A 20457-nucleotide genomic window follows, 5' to 3' on the forward strand; every position below is an offset into this window, starting at 1 on the left:
AAGCTAATCCAAAAGGAAACACCCCCCAAAAACCAAGACACAGAAGAAAACAATGGCATGGCCCTCCTTCCTTATATCAAGGGCACTACAGATAAAATTAGCAAAATCCTCCATAAACACAATATCAAAACAGCCTTTTGCACCAACCAAAAAATAGCCAATATCCTCAGAAACCCCAAGGATAAAATCCAGTTGGAAAACCAAGGGATCTATGAAATACCCTGCAAAGTCTGCCCAGCCACGTACATTGGACAAACAAACAGACGAATAAATGCACGTATCGCAGAACACAAGAATGCCGTCAAAAAAGAAGAAAAAACTTCCTCTCTTTTCCAACACATGAAAGAAACAGGACACGAAATTAATTTTGCAGATTCCAAATTGCTCTTCAACACGGAACATCACCACAAGAGAATAATCATGGAAGCCATCGAGATAGAGAAACACCCTCACAACATGAACAAGCGTGACGACACATCCCGCTTGCCAGACATCTGGAAATTAGCCCTCCCCACAAAAACTGACACCAGATCCAGAGGCACACAGAACGCCAACACCAATCAACCACACCAGACCCAAACCCAGACCCTCTCCACAGATGAATTACAGACACCATCCAGTAGCCAATCCATGGTGGCACCTCCGGATGCTGCACCCCCCTGCAATCCCTACACAGATCTGGCTGACACAAGCCACAAAACCACAGCTCGCCCCTATACACGAAGCCAAGCCAGAGCACAACTAAGTACAGTACAGCCATCTTCTCAGGAAAACTCTTCACAAAGTTCAAGAGGTCAAGACACAAAGACTTTAGCAACTAATCCACACCTAATGACCCACCTAAGTGGTACTCAGGATATCACTCAAGAAATCACTCAAGATATCTCTCAAGTAATTAAGGAACAAAAGAAGAAAAGGCACACTAGCCTGGGAACTTCCTCTCTGCCCAGAACATTGGAGGCTATACACCACACCCCCTCTACAGTATTTATAGGAACTCAAACACTGAGATCCTGCTCTGTTCCAGTAACAAGAAGCCGAAAGCACCAGCCTGAAGATGACGAGTGAGACCTCGTCGAAACGTCGCCTAGACACCCCAACTTTTACACGGGAAGACACCCGAGGACACCAAAACCTGCATATATATATATATATATATATACACACACACACACATACATACATACATACATACCCCACCCATCTGGCTGGGTTTTCCCAGCCACTCTGGGCGGCTTCCAACAAAATATTAAAATACAATAATCTGTTAAACATTAAAAGCTTCCCTAAACAGGGCTGCCTTCAGATGTCTTCTAAAAGTCTGGTAGTTGTTTTTCTCTTTGACATCTGGTGGGAGGGCGTTCCACAGGGCGGGTGACACTACTGAGAAGGCCCTCTGCCTGGTTCTCTGTAACTTGGCTTCTCGCAGTGAGGGAACCGCCAGAAGGCCCTCGGCACTGGATCTCAGTGTCCGGGCAGAAGGATGGAGGTATACTTCCGGTATCCTGGACCGGTATACTGGACCGAGGCCCTTTAGGGCTTTAAAGGTCAGCACCAACACTTTGAATTGTGCTCGGAAACGTACTGGGAGCCAATGTAGGTATTTCAAGACCGGTGTTATGTGTTCTTAGCAGCCACTTCCAGTTCAGTGGCCGCTCCCAGATAGGAAGATACACAAAGGAAGATACGCATAGGAAACATGCTTTTTAGTGTGCAGGGGCAGAATCTGCTCCTAGCCGCTTTTGGCTCATTCACTGCATTTGTGGACATTTGAGGGCTATAAAGGGATATGCATCCTGGCAGCACTTCTTGACTTGGTGCCAGAGGTTTGTGGTTCACAGATCCTTGAAATGATCCAGTTTTCTGGACCAAATGCTTTTGGCGAAATATGGCTTGAATGGAAAGAGATATTTGATTGTTTTCACCTTGCCACAAAGTATGCTGGGGGAAGGGGGGGCAAAGAAGCCAACAGCATTTCTAATTACAATCATCTTGGCTAAAGAGGGATATAAGGACAGATATAAGACCCAGCCTAGCCAACTTTGATACACACTTTATTCCATTTTATAATACATATTATAGATAGTGCCTTGATAATGCCAAGGAAGTAATTCGCTAAACATAGAAATGGATTAATAATGAGAGGAAGCTGTATTGTTATTGCCACAAATGTTGAAGGGGGAAAACCCTAGACCAGGCATGGCCAAACATAGCCCTCCAAATGTTTTGGGGCTACAACTCCCATCATCCCTAGCTAACAGGACCAGTGGTCAGGGATGATGGGAATTGTAGTCCCAAAACATCTGGACAATAATTAGTGGAAACAAGCATACAGTACTTCAAACCATTGTTTATGAAGCTGGCTTGTTTTCACTAACCAGAGTTAAGATTAACCATAGTTGAATCACTATAAACTGTGATTAATCTAAAAAGAAGTGGAAGCATGGTCTCTTTAGGGTTGTACCAGAGGATGAGCATGTGACTTCAAGGGGAGGTTTGGCTCATTCTTGTAATACTAAACCCTTGAGATATTGCATTTGTGTGACATTATGGGCCACAGCATCATTGCACAACTTAAGGACACTCTTTTAAAAGTAGGTGTCTTAGAAGACCTCACAACTGATAATACAACACAGTTCACAGTAGTAGAATTCAAGATAGTTCAGACACCAACATTTCAAGAATTAAGTAGATGCTGTCATTTCATGAGACCCTGCTTACCGTTCCTATTATGGGACCATCTATGGCCTTGCTTTGATAAGCGGGTTCATATTTTGGAGTGAATGGCCGCATATCCGATTCATTATGGCAAGCCTGCAATAAAAATTCAATTCAGAAGATAAATCAGTCTCTAATTCTGTATAGACATTAATTAAAATAACCCATATTGCTTAACACTGCTGTAATGTGTGGACCCTCCTACACTGTTCAGGTAACATGAGAAACCCCAGAACATGTGGAAAGAGTCCAAATGGCAGCATTGTCCCAGTTTCGAAATGATCCACACTGGGGTGGGAGGAGCAACAGCATAGGCTCCTCCTCCCTCCGGGCTTCTCAGATTACAGGCAGGAAGGGGCTCATTTGGCACACACATGATGTAAGAAGGGCCCCTGTGAATATCTTCAGAACAGCAACTGACAAACAATATTTTTATTGCATAAAGATTGTGAGGGAAGGCAACGGAGGTAAACAGTGAAAATCATTTGAATGTAGGGCAGCAATCCTTCTGTACCAAAAAAGGATGTGTGGTTGAAAACTGAATTTGACTCTCATTGACTGGAGGAGACCATTAAAAACATCTAAAGTGGAAAACTGGATGAGGTTTTTTAAAGAGTGGCTGGAGAAACCAAGCCAGATGGGCGGGGTAGAAATAATAAATTATTATTATTTTAACCTATCTTCCTAACAAGCTCTCATTTCAGGCCAATAAGAAGCTCATTCTGGAATTTTTGACTGAGTTGCAAGCAACAGAATATTTTGTTCCTCTCGCATTTCTTCCAAGGAAGAGCAGATGTATGTCTCTTATCTCTCTCACCCTTTCACATTTGCATGCAGTATGCTTCGGAAGTAAGGCAGATGTCAAAAACTGAGAGACCTAGGCTGCAATCCTATGCACACTTTTCTAGAAGTAAGGCCCATTGAGTATTGGAGGCCTTTGCTTCTGATTAAACATGCAGAACTTTGGGCTGTTAAGTTGTGACCAAGAAGTTTCCGGTTCAGATCTCCGTTCTGCCATAGATTCATTAGGATAACCTTAAGCAAGCCTCAGTCTCTACTCCTCATTTGCAATAACAGGATAATAAATACTGATCAAATTTACAAGGTGGTTGTAAAGATTAATGAAGTAATATATGCACAGCATTATGAACCCTCTGAATGCTGCATACTGAGTTGTTTTATTTCACCAAAGTATCCATTGGTTTTCAGCTGGAAACCTGAAATTTCATTCAACTACTCATAGGCCACTCACACCACTTTCCTAAACACAGATTAGATTGTAAACTGAACACAATGGGTGAGTGAAGTTAGGGCACTGGGGGCCCCATATTTTGTATATTAAAAGACTGTGAATCCTCTCAGACATAGGAACCATCTCCTGGGGGCTGAGGTACTTTCGGCCCCACCCCCATAAAATATTTGAGGGGTCCCTCCCCCAAAGTTGATGGACATTGCCATTCAAATGGTGTGCATGTGCCATGTCTAGTGATTGATTATGTGGGGCAGGGCTTACCTCCCCCCCCCCCACAATATTTTATTCAAATTGGCACCCATGATAACAGTCAAGGCTTTAGGGGGAGCCAGGGACTAGGATTGGGCAGGCATGACACCTGCTATACCACCTTGGGTTGAGCAAATATACTCTCCCATGAATGAATGCAATTCTGTGATTCTTCATTTTCAAGTCAAAACAGGCATTTTGAGGCATGAAGGTCTGTCTCTCCTTGCATCCTCAAAAATGTGCCATGGTTAGGTTTTTAACAAAGCAACATTTAATTTAATCTCCCCTTTATTTCCTTATATATTTAGAACTGCTGCCAGCAGACTGAGATTTTCTGCTACGACAGGGTCAAAGGTAAGCTGCAATTTCAGTGCACATTCTCATGTCAAGAGGAAATTACAATACATGTTTTATATTTGCTTTGCTTGTAAACTCCAGAGATAATGAGTGTCAATTGTGTTGGAAGGAGTCTCCGGTTCTCTGGAACTGCCTTTTGTTTTAGCCACATATAAGAAAAGTTGTAGTCATTGTGGACCTCAAGCTAGTTATGGCATTAAATGTGTCTTTGCATTTAAAGTACATTTTTAAAAAGGAAAAATCTGACAATTAACAGTATCAGAACAAACATGAAGAAAGAAATTAACCAATTCATCTCCTGTTACAGTCGTGAGGAAAATTCCTCCTCTAAAGCTAGTGTTCGCCTTGGAAGAAAATTCCCCGTTGGTGCAGATTTGCATTCTTAAAAACCTATTGATGCAATCTGGCTGTTTAAAAACCTGCATCTTACTTGCACAGATACACACACATTTAATGCCATGCAGTTCTCCCATAGCTATGCAACGAAACACTTGGAATGAAGTCAAGACTGCAATTGCTTTACCAGAAACAAAGCAGTCCTATAATTGCTAGTTATCTCTTGGAACATGTTTTACAATGTGAGATATCATTCATATATATATATATCGCAGCTGTGTACATAATGGCCTGGTTTGCACATCACCCTAAGTGAATCTCAGCTTATAGAGAATGTGTAAGCATGTGGGCTCTGGGAGAGGTTTGCAACCACTTTGCTCCTCTCTGGTCTTTTGACTGCTGTGCCGCACTAAGCTAAGCCAATTTTTGCCTCACTGTGTCATCTGAAGTTATGGTTAAGCTCTCGCCTTACTAACCATCCTGCTCAGCCCTGCCAACTGCTGCTGAGGAGAGAGCTTAACCACAAGTCCCATTTGGATAGCCTGCAAAACCATGGCTTTGCTCAGCGCAACATGGCAGCAAAAAAGGACCAAAGAGGTTGCAGGTTCATCTCTGAGAGTCCGCACACTCGCATGTTGATGTTAAACCATGGTTTGGGTTAGTGTGGTGTGCAAACCTGGCTACCGTTAACAAAGTGCACTGCAAGATAAAACTGAACTGTTTGGCCCTCTTCAGATGTTACTCGGGGGAAGAATTCTCGTATATAGAAGGAGTGAGGTTGTGCTGCCGAGTTAGCCTGCCCCAGGAAGTTCCTGTGCTGAGTGGGAACATCTGAAGAGAAACCTCTATGTACAAGAATAGTTGTGTGTGGCATGGGGCTAGCTCAAACCTGCAGCCTCGCCAGCACAGACCCACTCCAACATGGGAGAGCCTTCCATACTTGAAGAGAACTTAAAGTAACTGCTTTATTTTATTGAAATGAGATGCTTATTATTCATCTCTCTTGCTCTCTCCCAGTTATGCAGTCGACTTGATTCATTCATGAGGTTATAAAAACGTGGCCTTTTCTTTTTTATTATTAATAATATGACAGATGAATTTTTAAACGTACAATAAATGGACTTTGCATGCACAATGGAAATATCCCAAACCACAATTTTTACAATAAACCAAACTCCCCCCTCACCTGCAGTAATGCATGAAAAACCAAGCCCTTATCAAAAACAAATGAAGACCATTTTACCTGGGAAAGATTCAGCAATTCTTCCAACTTTTCTGAAATCAATAAGCTGTAAATTTTTCTATAACTGCCATACCCAACACTCTATTTAGCCTGTTTCTAGCATCTGGCATCACTGGAGACTTTCAGAGTCTGGATATATATATATATATATATATATATATATATATATATATATATATATATATATAAGCTTCCACTAATATGTGTTGTACAGAATTCTGTTTTTCCTTTCCAACAGGTGTAGCATTTTCTGGCCAATTTTGGCCCCTTTACTGCATACATTTCCAGAAGGCTTTGTAGAGGAAAGTAGCATGAAAAGTGTCCAAGAATAACAACGATGCAATATTGCATGCTATTACAATACTGTATTTTTGCCTTGATTTCCAAAGATGTTACTCAGTAGGTGCCTGATGTCTTAGAAGATGCTTGCTCTATTGACTTTGATAACTGGTGGCCCATATGTACTAAAAGCAGCCCAGTTGCATACCCCTCAACTGTCCTAAATTGAGCAGCACATCCTGGAATTGAAGAAGCCATCCCAGCTTCTGAGTGGATCCTGGAATGTCCCATTTTGTAGTCCAGTGTTCTGGCAAAAGACAGCTGGCTCGTGACAACTGACCAGAAGATGCTCATCTTTTGGGCTTGTGCTCTCGCACGAGTCAGTTAGCTCCTGTGAGACCTCAGGATCAAAAAACAAGCATCCTGATTTTGATCAGTGGGATCTTGGAGGTTACACATTCGTGAAGGCTGGGCACTAATGTCTAGAACAGTGGTGGGTAACTCTTTTCAGGTCAACAACTGCATTGTCATGGTGGGACAACTTTCAGGGGTCAGCAGACCTATGCACAATCACACATCCTTAAGATGCACACAGACTCATACACAATCACATACCCATATAAAATCACACAAACAAAGCTATTTCCCATGGAAACAGAGGCATAAGTTTAATTCTTAGTACCTCCACTCAAGTTTCACCTTCCATTTTCTCCAGAAAAAAACAAGTTTGTAAAAAACTTTTTTTAAAATCTGCAGCATCCTATGTCTTTATAACATATCAGAGGGGTGTACAGGAAATTAAAATTAAGTATAAGAGATACTGGACAATAATGTTCAGTTTCTGTTAATTGATTCTCATGAAAACTTGCAGATTCTGGCTTCACACAATTAACTCAAGGCAGTGTCAATTTGCTCTTGGCAGAAAGCCAAGGTCTGCTTGACCTAGAAAGTACTTACTCTGATTGGTTAACGACCAGCACTCAACTCTGTTATCTAGGAATGCTAGTACGTTTGGGGCGTGGTGTGTTAGGAGTAGGAGTGCTGTGTAAGGTTGAGAGAGAGAGAGTGAAAGGATTTATTTTACTTTGTTTTGTATGCAGAAACTCTGCTGGTTTCTTTTTCCTTTTAATAAATCCTGTAAATAGTTATTCTGAGTCTAGCTGACTAGTCATTTCCACCTCAACTAGCTTCTTCGCTGTGCAGGAAAACTCTGCTACGTTTGGGCTAAAGCCATTAGAGCTATGCCTGACACTTCAAAGTTCCAAGAGGTTATGGGTATTGTGCTGCCAGCCTGAGTTGTGGTGGTGTCAGCGTCAACGGTGTTGGTTCCAGTAGTTCCAGAAGTTGTTGTTCCTGTTGGTGCAGCAGATGGACACTGGCTGGTTCCTGACTGTTGTGAGCTGGTGACGCAGTGGACACAAGGACAACAGTTGCAGCGTGTGAGTGCTGGGTTGCTGTGGTTCCTGTTCTCTCTCTCGGTGGTCGTGAGTAGCTGGTTCCGGGTTCCAGGGACATCGCTCTCAAGATGGCCTCTCAACCAGTTCAGATGGCTTTTGAGCGTCTGAATGACTCCAATTACTTGCTGTGGTCGGAACGCATGCAGGCAGTGCTGCAGAGGGATCGTCTCTGGCAAGTGGTGAGTAAGTTTCCTGCGAAGCCTGATGATGAAGACCTCGATAAAGACCAAAGAGCAAGGGCCACAATTGTTTTGGGGCTGGAAGATTCCCAGTTGCCGTATGTGAGGGGAATCAAGACAGCTAGAGGTGTGTGGCTAGCACTTAAAGAACTCCATGTCCGTGAGACAGCGGTTTCCAAGCTGTTCATTCGCAAGGCATTGTACAAGGCAATGTTACAGCCTGGGGTTACAATGCAGGAACACCTACACAGTTTACAGTTAAAGTTTGCTGCTCTACAGGAAAGAGACTGTGCGTTAGACCAGCAGGAGAAGGTGGCTATTATTTTGAGTTCTCTCCCGGAAAGCTGGGATAATTTAGTTTTGTCTCTAGAAAGCATACAGGAGCATGATTTATCAGTCAGTTACGTTACTGGGCGTTTGATTGAAGAATGGCAGAAGAGGCAAGAAAGGTCGTTTGCTGCAGAGGCTTCTACAGGCGGGCGGTTTGAAAGGAGTTCTCATGCCGTGCCAGAGTTGAAGCAAGAGCAGCGTACCGGTGAGGAGTCAGCGTTTGCTGTTAGCCGTTGTTTCCGATGTGGGTCTTCGGCGCATCTAAAACGACAATGTCCAGAGTTGGTCAAGTCTCAGTGGCCGGTGCAAGGGCAGAGACGAGATCAGCAGCAGCAGCAGCAGCGTAAAAAGAAATTCTTCAAACGAAAACAGTCGGCTCAGCTGGTGACCGCCGAGGTCAAGATTGCTGATGAGAAACAAACTGTCTGGGTGGTCGATTCGGGCGCGTCTCGGCACATCGTAAATTCAAATGAATTGTTTGTTTCCAAGAACTCAGCACAGCGCAGCCAGGTAGCCCTAGCAGACGGAAGTACTTCCAAAGTGATTTCGGGGGGTGCAGTTTTTGTTCCTTGTTTTCGTGAATGCCTGCAAAATGTACTTTGTGTGCCTTCATTAAGGAGCAATCTGATGTCTGTAGATTGTTTGCTAAAAGCTGGGTTTAAAGTGTATTTTGAAGGAGACAGTTGCATTATTAAGAAGGCTGGTGAGATTTTAGGCACTGCTAAGTCAGAGGGAGGCTTGTTTTGGCTTAAAGCAGGATCTCAAGTTGCAGCAGTAGTCAGTAAATCTCAGCCTGCAGTGAATAACAAAGCTATACATGACAACTGTGTGCACTTATTGCATAGGAAAATGGGGCATGCTTGCTGGAAAAGTGTACTAAAAATGTCTGAATTGGCTGATGGGGGTAATTTAAAGAGTTGTAACAAGTACCTTGATTGTAATGTCTGTAAAAAGGTTAAAACCCACAGAGTCTCTTACCCCAGAAGTGACAGAGTTAGTGAGTCACCGCTACAGCTGGTTCACATGGACGTAATTGGTCCATTTGCTGTAAGCAGGGGTGGATCGCGTTTTTCATTAACAATTGTGGATGACGCCACACGTTACTCTTGGGTTTTTCCCATGAAGAATAAGGGTGACGTGTTCACTAAGTTTAAAGGCTGGGTGGCATCTGTGGAAAGATTTCTGTCCATTAAACTCAGAAGGATTCAGACGGACAGAGGTGGCGAATTTATGTCAAATGCTTTTAGAGATTGGTTACAAAAGCGTGGCATTGGGCATAGAAAAACAAATGTTTTTTCCCCAGAGGAGAATGGCGTTGCAGAGCGAAAACACAGATCTTTACAAAATATGATGTTTGCCATGCTTGATGATGCTGATTTGCCCATGTCTTATTGGGGGGAGAGCATGCTCACCGCGTGTTATCTCCAAAATAGGCTCTTTCATCAAACAATAGGTACAACCCCGTACTTTAAATTGTTTCAGAAAAAACCCAAAATTGACCATTTGCATGTGTTTGGATCAAAAGCCTGGGTACTAATTCCAAAACAAATGAGAAAGAAGGGAGATCCTAAGACCAAACAGTTAGTGTTTGTGGGTTACCAGGAGCTGGGAAAAGGTTTCCGCTTTGCTGAAGGGACAAATGGCATTGTGATCTCCAGGAATGCCAGTTTTTGTGAACATAGTGGCTGGGAGAGACTACATGCCAATACTGAGGTTTGGTTTGAACCTTCCCAGGAGCTTCATGACTCTGAAGGTAAACATAGAGAATCAGAGTCTGAGGGGGAGGAAAGTTCAGATAAGAGCTCTCAAGAAAGTGGAATTAGCCAGAGACCAGTTGCTATGCAACAAAAGAGAGGTCGTAGTTCTGAGGAGGAAAGTGGGTCAGAAGAAAAATTTTCTCCCAGAAGATCTAAAAGACAAAACAAAGGAGTGCCTCCGGTGCGTTTTTCTCCAGATACTGCAAACGTGTTTAGTGTAATTGCAGAGCCCAAGAGTTTTCAGGAGGTGTTAAAGTTACCAAAAGAGGAGGCAGAGCTCTGGAAACAGGCAGTGATCAAGAGTTTTGTCTGATTTATGTAGATGATGTATTGTATGCTTGCAAAACAGATGAACAAACTAAAAGGTTTGCCAAGCAATTGTCCAGTAAGTTCAAAATGAAGGACTTAGGCCCGGTTAGAACATATCTAGGGTTGGAAGTGTGCTGGGCCCAAGATGGCAGCTGCCTAATTAGTCAGCAGATGTATTAACTAAACCATTGGCAAAGATAAAGAACAAGCAAATGTGCAAGGGTTTAGGTTTGCTGGAAAAACAATCTCCTACATAGGTGTTATTTGATGTTAATTGTCCAGCAGAATCTGTGAGGGGGTGTTCAGTTTCTGTTAATTGATTCTCATGAAAACTTGCAGATTCTGGCTTCACACAATTAACTCAAGGCAGTGTCAATTTGCTCTTGGCAGAAAGCCAAGGTCTGCTTGACCTAGAAAGTACTTACTCTGATTGGTTAACGACCAGCACTCAACTCTGTTATCTAGGAATGCTAGTACGTTTGGGGCGTGGTGTGTTAGGAGTAGGAGTGCTGTGTAAGGTTGAGAGAGAGAGAGTGAAAGGATTTATTTTACTTTGTTTTGTATGCAGAAACTCTGCTGGTTTCTTTTTCCTTTTAATAAATCCTGTAAATAGTTATTCTGAGTCTAGCTGACTAGTCATTTCCACCTCAACTAGCTTCTTCGCTGTGCAGGAAAACTCTGCTACGTTTGGGCTAAAGCCATTAGAGCTATGCCTGACACTTCAAAGTTCCAAGAAATAATTCAGAATTTCATTCAGAATAGGCTTGGGTAAATTAACCATGCATCTAAAGAGTAGATAGCTGAACCTTGGCTCTCCCCACTGAACAGCTGATCGATGGAGGTCACCCAAAGGGCTGGATGAAATCTAGCTGCAGGCACATCTGGCCTGTCCCCACCCTTGGACCACAAGATGCTTGCTCAGATGCCTTTGATAGCTGGCTGTTTTCTTCTGTTCAGCCTATAGGCAGCTATTCATTACATCACATATTCATAGAAGTCAGTTGATGCATGCACTTCAGGTTTGCTGAATTAACATATTTCTTAATTCCTCAAGTTTCTTAATCATGTTAGGTTCCTGAACAATTTCCAAAAGAGAAGACCAGCTGAACTTGAAAACATTCCATAAAGAAATATATTATATAGCTAGGTCTGCGATTCTAAGCACACTTATTTGGAACTAAATGCCGTTAAATGCATCGGGACAGGTTTCAAAGGAACCATGCCTGTGATATGACTGTAGACAGGGGCCGACTTCGGTATTTCAAATTTCAGCAGCTCCCTGTGCGAGGCCCAAAGTCGGTGGTTCCCTCTCCCACCTCTTGCCTTCCTTTCTGTTCAATTTATTGCGTCATAGTTGCAACGCCCTGCAGCACCCCCTAGGCCGCACTTCCCTAAATCTGCCTCTGCTGTAGATCTCCTGTGGACAGAGTTGAACAACTCTCTACTTGTGTTCTTCGGGTCTCTGGACAAACTGTAATATATAATAAAGTGGTACCTCGGGTTAAGTACTTAATTTGTTCTGGAGGTCCGTACTTAACCTGAAACTGTTCTTAACCTAAAGCACCACTTTAGCTAATGGGACCTCCTGCTGCTGCCGTGCCACCGGAGCACGATTTCTGTTCTCATCCTGAAGCAAAGTTCTTAACCTGAAGCACTTTTTTCTGGGTTAGCGGAGCCTGTAACCTGAAGCGTATGTAACCTGAAGCGTATGTAACCTGAGGTACCACTGTATATGCTAAAATAGTGCTTTATAATATATCATTCAGTCATGCGTGACTTACAGCATAACCCGATGGATATTTATACAGAAGAATGGCTGACATAAGTCCCACTGAGTTCTGTAGAGCTTGCTCCCCAGTAAGTGTACATAAGTTTGTTGTGTTAGACTGCAATTCTGTGCACACTTGCCTAGGAATAAGCCTCATTCAACACGGTGGAGCTTATTTCTGAATCCACAGTTGTTGGGTTGTGCTTGAATTTTCCTGTTTATGTGACCTTGATGTACTGGTCCGATCACTGATATAATGCCACGCAACTGTGTATACTGCGATTTACTGAAGTACTGAATGTCAAGTGTAAATGAGCCGTGGCAATGAGCAAGGAAAATGACATTAATATAATCGTAGTCGGTCATGTGTAATAAAGCAAGAAAAGGAGAAATGTAAATGGAGCACAAATTGCAATGTTTAATGGGATTCTAAGTAGTGATAGTGCATGAAAATCTCTCAGCGATGTCTAACATACTACCAAGAGATGGACTGTGATTTCAGTGACATCATAACACTTATGCACAGATGTCTTTTTGGGTTGGTAACCCCCTTAATTAATTCCACATGCAGCAGGAGGTTAACTCCTGCAACCAGGGACTGAAGTTGTTTCTTCTCATGCACTGCCTATAACACTAGCAAGCTATTAGAAACATTTCCAATTTCCCCTTTGCTACACGTATAGCTCCATCTTATAACTATGATTGCGTATAATAGATGGAAAATGAAAAATTCTGTAATCCAGATTCTGTAACAAAACTAATAAAAGCTGGCTTTTGTTGCCTGTGTAAGAAATGCAACATGAGCCAGTTTGCACAATTTCTCTTACTTTGCATCACTTACAGTGCAATTCTGTGGATGTCTGCTCAGTCAAAGTAATCCCTATGCAGATCAATGGGACTTACTTCCAGGTAAGTGGGCAGCCTGTTGCCCTGCAGATGCAGACTCTGACTTCTGGATTATGGGATCCCCATCAATGGCACATAGGATTGTTGAGTCTTATTTGGCTGTATTACTGAATCCAAGCTTAATTATTTCCATGATTTATTATGGGGTTTCTTAATGGTGTATCAATAAATTATTCGCTTCACTTATTAATTGCTTCCTACAAGGCTTGTTGAATGAGGAAAGTCTTCAAGAAATGCCAGAAACCACAACAGAGGTGGCCTGAGTCTGATATGTGATGGGAGGCAATTGGAAACAACAGGGGCCACCACAGTAAAGGCCTGATCCCAAAATCATACAGAATGGACTTCCTGGTAAGATGGTATCTGCATGACGCCCTCTCTTGTCGAGCGCAGCTATTTGTTGGGTATTTAAATATATAAATACAAGTGTTCTGTGTCGGGGGCTGACGTTTCAATACCTCAGGTAGAAAATCCAAATCACACCCTTTAATGGTGCCGAAATTTAGCTGCCTGAAGCAGCTTGCCTGACCACCTGTACACCCACCCATCACCATCATATGCTGTAGGAAAGAACAATACCTGACTCCCAAAATGAAGCTCCAGAAGCCACAGTGAAGGCACGATGCTAATCAAGTAGATGAATATTGCTGGGGAAAACCTGGGAAGGAATAAAAAGAAACTGGATTTACCAAGCTTAGCCAGAATTGCACAGTCTATCATTTTCTTCTGTCAAAACAATGAAGAGATGGGTTGGATAAATATTATGTGACGCCATATGGAATAAAAAGAAACAGGGGAATTCTGTTTTGAACAATGCTCAATGATATTATCCCCCCCCCCCCATAAATATTTGTTGAAACTCTGATTTTCAGGAGGGTTTTGTATGCCGAATATTCCCCTACTTTTTGAAGTGGTGGCTGGGGCTGCATCTTCAGACAACAACAACAGCAGCAATTCTGAGGCTCATAAAACAACAACAACAACAATAACACATTATTGCTCTGCTTACCCCCATTTTTCTGAGCAGTGAGGAGTTCCAGGAATACAGAACCAACTTGAGTTTCTTTTTCATTGGAAAGGGATCACTGGTATTGCCACAGAGCAACCCACACTGATCATCTGACACACAGAAATATGACAGGAAACCTGTGACAATAATTCTGGTATGCACTTCTGGTTCAATCTTTTCTTGGGATGTGGTTTTATTTTGGGTTTAACTGCTCTGATGTAATCTTTAGCACTGATGGTTTACCCAATGCTTTTCCAAGTTCGATTTACATTTACTATATGAGCTGCCCTGGCCTTAGGCTATGTACTGACTGTACATTTAAAGCACACGACTCTCCCCTCCCGTCCTGTCCCCCGGACATATGGGAACTGTAGTTTGTTAAGGGTGCTGGAAATTGTGATGGGTAAATTACAGTTCCGAAGATTCTCTGGGGAAGCCACGCAATTTGAATGTTTGGATGTACGCAGTCTTTTAGAAAAAGTTTATGAATGAATGAACGAGCCCTTGCTCCCACAAGTCAGCCAGACCCGCTCTCTGTGGTATAATACCTCCATTGTCCATGCCCTCTGCCACCACCCCAGCCCTTACTAAACCTTTTCAGCCAAATTTTGGAAGCATAATAAATAGCCTTGAATCAGCATGTGCAAAATATCTTCAATTTAGCATACATGAAGGAAAAGTCCCAGTCAAACTGAACTGCCAACACTGTAAGTTCTTTATGCTACTTCTCTACCACTGCTTAGAAACTACAGTAATTCAGCAGTATATAGGTAGCTTAAATAATAAAATACAGTGGTACCTTGGTTTGCATACATCTTGGTTTGCATATGTTTTGGATTACAAACACGTCAAATGTGGAAGTGCATGTCCCAGTTTGCAACCTTTTTTTTTTTTATTACAACCCATTATTTTTATTTATTTTAACGAACAAATTTTTTTTCGGAGGCCCCATTGGTGGAAGCGCGCCTTGGGTTACAACCTGTTTTGGTTTACAAACAGACCTCCAGAATGGATTATGGTTGTAAATCTAGGTACCGCTGTACTATGTTTGCTATCATGATCAAGGCTGCTGCTCTTTTTCTAAACTTCCAAATTGGTGTAGTGGTTAAGAGCGGTAGACTCGTAATCTGGGGAACCGGGTTCGTGTCTCCGCTCCTCCACATGCAGCTGCTGGGTGACCTTGGGCCAGTCACACTTCTTTGAAGTCTCTCAGCCTCACTCACCTCACAGAGTGTTTGTTGTGGGGGAGGAAGGGAAAGGAGAATGTTAGCCGCTTTGAGACTCCTTCGGGTAGTGCTAAAGCAGTCTATCAAATCCAAACTCCTCCTCCTCCTCTTCTTCTTCTTCTTTCTTTTTAATCACTTACTATATCATTGTTCCTACGAATGGATTTTCTCTCCAGCCTTTCAATAAGGAAGCCATGCAACTTGTTTCCATCTGATTGCTGCAATATAAAGCAGGTGTCCAAGCTGAGAAGCAATTGTGGCGGGGGGGGGGGACTCACTCTGCACTGGATGACGGCTTCCCCACTAGGATTTCAGTGTATGAAAAATTCTTCCAGCTGGCCAGGGACTGATGCTGATCTAATGAAGTTGTCTTCAGCCAACTGACTTTGGCTCAAGCTATCTCTTCAAAAGAAGACATCTTGAGAAAACATTCTTGGCCAGCCGCACTATATTCTTTCCTCCCGGTGTCTGTCATTAAGAACTAATTCATCACCATCTCTCCAGTAATAAGAAAGGCATATATCTTTATTTGCAATTAGCGAAAGGTCAGTCGTGATGCTGCATGCGGAGGTGAAGAGGGGGCCCGTATGTCAGAGGGAAGACCCAGAGTAAAGAGGGATACTGCATCCTTTTCGGTTGTAACAGGCTGGTTTTGTTGCGAGCAAAATAGTACCTGAGGTGCAGCATGTTATTTTTCCCCCATATGAGTGAATGGTACCCATTCATTTATATGGCAGATTCTTTAAAAGACATTCTCAGAAAGACTGTTGGATTGGGGGTTACACCCATCTGTTGTCTCTTTTTCTCCAGTTTCTTAGAGACAGCAGGGTCTTCCTCATACCTTTCTTTTCCAGGACGTTGTAGCTGTGGTCTGCCAGGACTGACAGTCACTGGTTTCAGGCCAGAATAAGTTGGGCTCTGAGGCAGAGGGAGCAGTGGGAGGTCTGCTCTGGGAAGCTAAGGCAGGCAAGAACCAACATCCCAGGTGGGGCTCACAAGCTTGGGGAAGAGGTGAGGGTCGCAAGCCTCATGTTGGCCTAGGCCAGTTGGCCTTACCTTTACCTTTACCTTTACCTTTACCTTTACCTTTACCTTTACCATAGACATGCAGGCCAACTGGCCTTGGACAACTGGGTTGAAGAAGGACAGTTTCATGGGCTCCGGTTGGCCTGCATGTCTATGGTATGGTAAAGGTAAAGGTAAAACGCATGTGGGGTGCTACAAATAGCGGGGGTTTTGCTACAAAACAATTACAAAACTTTATCACCAGTTTCAAGGGGATCCCAGATTTGGGGGTTCGTAGGTAATGAAGCTCACGTACCCTTATCCCCAAGACTGATTGCTCTCTTTCCCTGTTTGGGAGTCATGTTCTCTTACCAAATCCTGCCTACGATTGCCAGGAGCCCAGGCAGCTCCTTGATATCATCCTGCAGTGCCATTCCAGATTTTTCTGAGTTGGGTGGTAGGCCAAGATTCTCAAGGCCACCCTTGAATATTTTCAAGATTAAACTGCAGAAAATCTGTACACTAATGAGCATAAATTATAGCACTGGAAAGTCTCCCTTTTTCTTTTGTGAGCAAAGAGATTTGTGCCTTCGATATGCATACCCAGCTCATAGGAATGGTAACTTGGCATAATAAGAACCCTGCGGAAACTTCCCCTTCCCCATAGGAGTTTCCTCCTTGGATCCTGCGAAGGGTCTGCAGAAGACCCATGAAGTTCCAAGGTGAAGCCTTCATGGCTGGGACTGCCTCATCACAAGTAGCAGTCCAGCTCCTCACCTCTGCTTAAATTCATCACAGGACCATATCATGGGTGCACAGAAGCAGACAGAGAGATCTGCATGTTCTATCAGACAAACAATTGTCTGTCATGCGGATTTGATAAACCAACACAGGGCTAGTTTCCAAAGATACACCCAAGTAATAGGAAACTCTTTTCATTTTTGGGGAGTGAAGTCAGAGAGCCAAAGCATCAGCTGATGACATGACATATGCATCACTGGCAAGTACTTCTGTACACATTTCACTGTGGCTTGAAAAAGGACCGTTTAATGGGCTCACAAGCCCTAGGTTTTCCCCTTTGGCGTGAATGAGAAAACAAAAAACTTTTGCTTAGTAAAAATGCAAACTGGACTAGGAATCACATAGTCAAAAAGGAAAACCTCCAAGTAGGGATGGAAGAATCTGTCCATTGTAGCTCTATCCATTTCTCATTTTTTCCAAATCTGAAATTCAGTTCTCCATATTTCTGCATGAAATCCTTACGAAAGTTCTTCAGTACTATATTACAAATTTCTACTAACAAAAACAATTTGTGGGCTGTTTTAACTAACATGCACATTTTTACAAGTGAATTCTAATAATAACAATGCATTTTTGTATATTGTGTTCATTAATATGTACATGTTAATGCACATTTCCCACAAATAGGCACATTCTGTGAAACACTGTAGAGCTGCATCACAAAATACAGATAATTGTGATTTTTTAAGGATGGCTATGTTTCAGTTCTCACCTTCTTTCAGAAAGTAGAAATTTGATACATTTGGCTCTAAATGTGAACCAGATTTCTCTTGCAACCCTACCCAAAGGTAGTATTCTCATATTGGCTTGCCTCAAGAAATCGGGGAGATGTTTAAATGAGCCAGTTCACATAGTTAGTTGTTGAGAAATCAAGAGATGGGGAAGCTAGTGTGAAATGGGCCCCTCTCCATCTTTTGCTTATTTGTATGTGTATTTCCTTTAAAAAAGCAACTGGTGATTGTGTGATTCCCCCTTAGGTCAGATTGGAGCTTGTTGTGGCTTATGACCTGCTAGATGAAATCCAGTGAAGTTAGAGGAGGGCAAAGATGCCATACCTTTCACCATGGTGAGAAAGAAGAACCAGCCGTCACAAAGGTAGGCTGCTACACTGTTAGCAGTTTGGCACAAGCTAGCTTTAGGTGTGTGGTTTGGCTGAGCCAAGATTTGTTAACAAATCTTACTGCCTTTTTCTCTTTTAACCATGCCCTGGCTCGTTAAACTGCCTGAAAGTTTCATTCCATACATGTCGTAATGCATGTAACCGTTTCTCTAGACTACGCGGCATTGCCAAATAATTGCTTCTCTGGAAAGACCGCCTTCCTTGCATTTTCTGAGTTGTGAAATGAACAGAGGATGCTCGGTGCAATTGCACTGGATCCTCCACAGTGCTCCAATTGTACACTAAGGCGACTCTTCAATTAATCACTTCACAATTTCCAAAGCAAGGGAAGTGTCTTGGTTGAAGAAGTCTGGAGATGCTGGGGAGGCAATTCGTACGTTTCTTAATTTTGCTGACTCTACATTTCCCTGTTGGCTCTCACTTGCCTTTGTTGCATAATATATGAAGAAATCAACTCCTATGGGAACTGTGGATCAATACCAGTCATATGTCATAGCAGGAGGAGAGGATCATTTTAGCCACAGTCTGATTTATACCGAATTCTCCCAATCCACTGTGTTGCTAAAACTTTGACCCCCATATAAACTTGCTACCTGATAAGCCACTGCTCAAATGAACTCGTCTTCTGTCTGCACACACTTTTTCTTTCTTTTTTTTGCTGGACTTGTTGCTTCTTTTGCAAGCCCCCCTCCCCACCCCCCTGCAGCACAGGCATTGGTGCTTCTCCTCAGCCTCACGCTTTGTGCCATTCTGATCTGCCACCCTTCTTGCTCTCTGTGGCGAAATGCAAATAGCTGCAGTGTCCCCTTAGTTGCTTAGCCTTCCCAACCAGCAATAACGACAAGCAAGGGCTTCTAAACCTGAGTCAGAAAGTGCTGCAGAATTTCCGTTGCATTTCCAGGAGAAAGTTTGATTCAGAAAAACCTTGTTCAAAAGAAGAGAGAGAGAAAGGAAGGAAAGAAGGAAGGAAGGAAACTCTACTGAACTAGAATGGGACAAGCTGGAGGGCTGGGGATGGAGTTTGGGGGAGGGGATGACAAACCGTTGCAAAAGACAAAGGCTGTAAGCTCTAATAAGAGCCCGGTTCAACGATGCTGATAGGAAGCAGATGTAAAGAAACAGGCAGGCAGAGAGAGACCAGGAGAGAATTGCTTACCATTTGTAGCCTCTGCCTTGCTTAAACTTGAGTGTGAGCACTGTTTCTATGCAGAGCGGGAGATTGAGCAATGCCAGCAGCCAGTATTTGGGCTCCTCCATAACTTTGGTCACTCTCCAGACTCCAAGCAGGGAGTGCAAGGCAAAAAGCAGTCGAGTCGCCAGGGCATTGAGCAGCACCAGCAGTTCCATCCTGAGTTGAGCTTCCCTCTCTTTCCCCGCCTCCACCTCCTCTCCTCCAGCACCAAAAGGGACCTTGGTGCCTGGGAGTAGCAAAAGGGGGAGAGTCACACTGGATGCTCTATGTGACGGGCAGAACTTTCCTCTTGTTCCATCTCCACAAAGGGGCCCATTATAACAAAAAGAAACAGCCTTGTCCCTCCCCCAGACTTCCTGAAAACTCTCTGAGAGAAGGGGGGGAGGGAATCAAAACCAGACGGCAAGATTTGCAGTGTCAAATGCAGGACCCAGAGAGACGGACCTCTCAGGAACTGTGGCTGGCTAACTTCACCAGGAACCTGGCCACAAATGTGCAAATTTTTATTTATAAATGGGCTATCTTTTCTGCTGCCTTTATATCAGCACCACATTTTGCCAATTGCTCTTGAGTTCAACAGAGAGAAGAAGCAAAAAAAATTGCCTATCCGTTACCCAGGAGGTCTCATTTTAAAAGACTGGTCCTCTTAATGGATCTTAATAGATCTTAATGGAGGAGCCTACTTGCCAGCCCTACTTGTAGATGCAGGATTTCATTCATTTATTGATAACAAATGTATCTGTAATATTTGCATTCTCCCTTTCCCCCCAAGTATCTCAGGGTCATATCCCACTTCAGAGTAAGACCACTGAAGTTAATGGACACAACTAACTTCGGTCCATTAACTTCAGTGGGCCTTCTCTGAGTAAGATTTAGCTAAACACAATCCTCAGAGAGGAATTTTTCTCTCAAAACAAGCCTATGAGATAGATTTTGGGATAAGAGGTAGGGCGTTGCCTTGCGC

The 20457-nt window shown here is 43.1% G+C and overlaps 1 protein-coding gene across 1 annotated transcript in view; it reads right to left on the reverse strand.

Annotated features, from left to right (window-relative positions):
* The window catches only part of TMEM26 (transmembrane protein 26), a 30580-nt gene extending 10765 nt beyond the window's left edge, over positions 1 to 19815 (reverse strand). Inside the window, exons 1-3 of the mRNA XM_081861263.1 lie at positions 19458 to 19815; positions 13720 to 13798; positions 2722 to 2814 (exon numbers count right to left, since the gene is read on the reverse strand). Coding sequence (XP_081717389.1) covers positions 2722 to 2814; positions 13720 to 13798; positions 19458 to 19648 — 363 coding nt within the window. The 5' untranslated portion in view covers positions 19649 to 19815. The remainder of the gene's footprint in view (positions 1 to 2721; positions 2815 to 13719; positions 13799 to 19457) is intronic.
* Positions 19816 to 20457: the final 642 nt, after the last annotated feature.

The sequence above is a fragment of the Podarcis erhardii genome (assembly GCF_964252035.2).
Source record: "Podarcis erhardii genome assembly, chromosome: 5".
NCBI classification, from domain to species: Eukaryota; Metazoa; Chordata; class Lepidosauria; order Squamata; family Lacertidae; genus Podarcis; species Podarcis erhardii.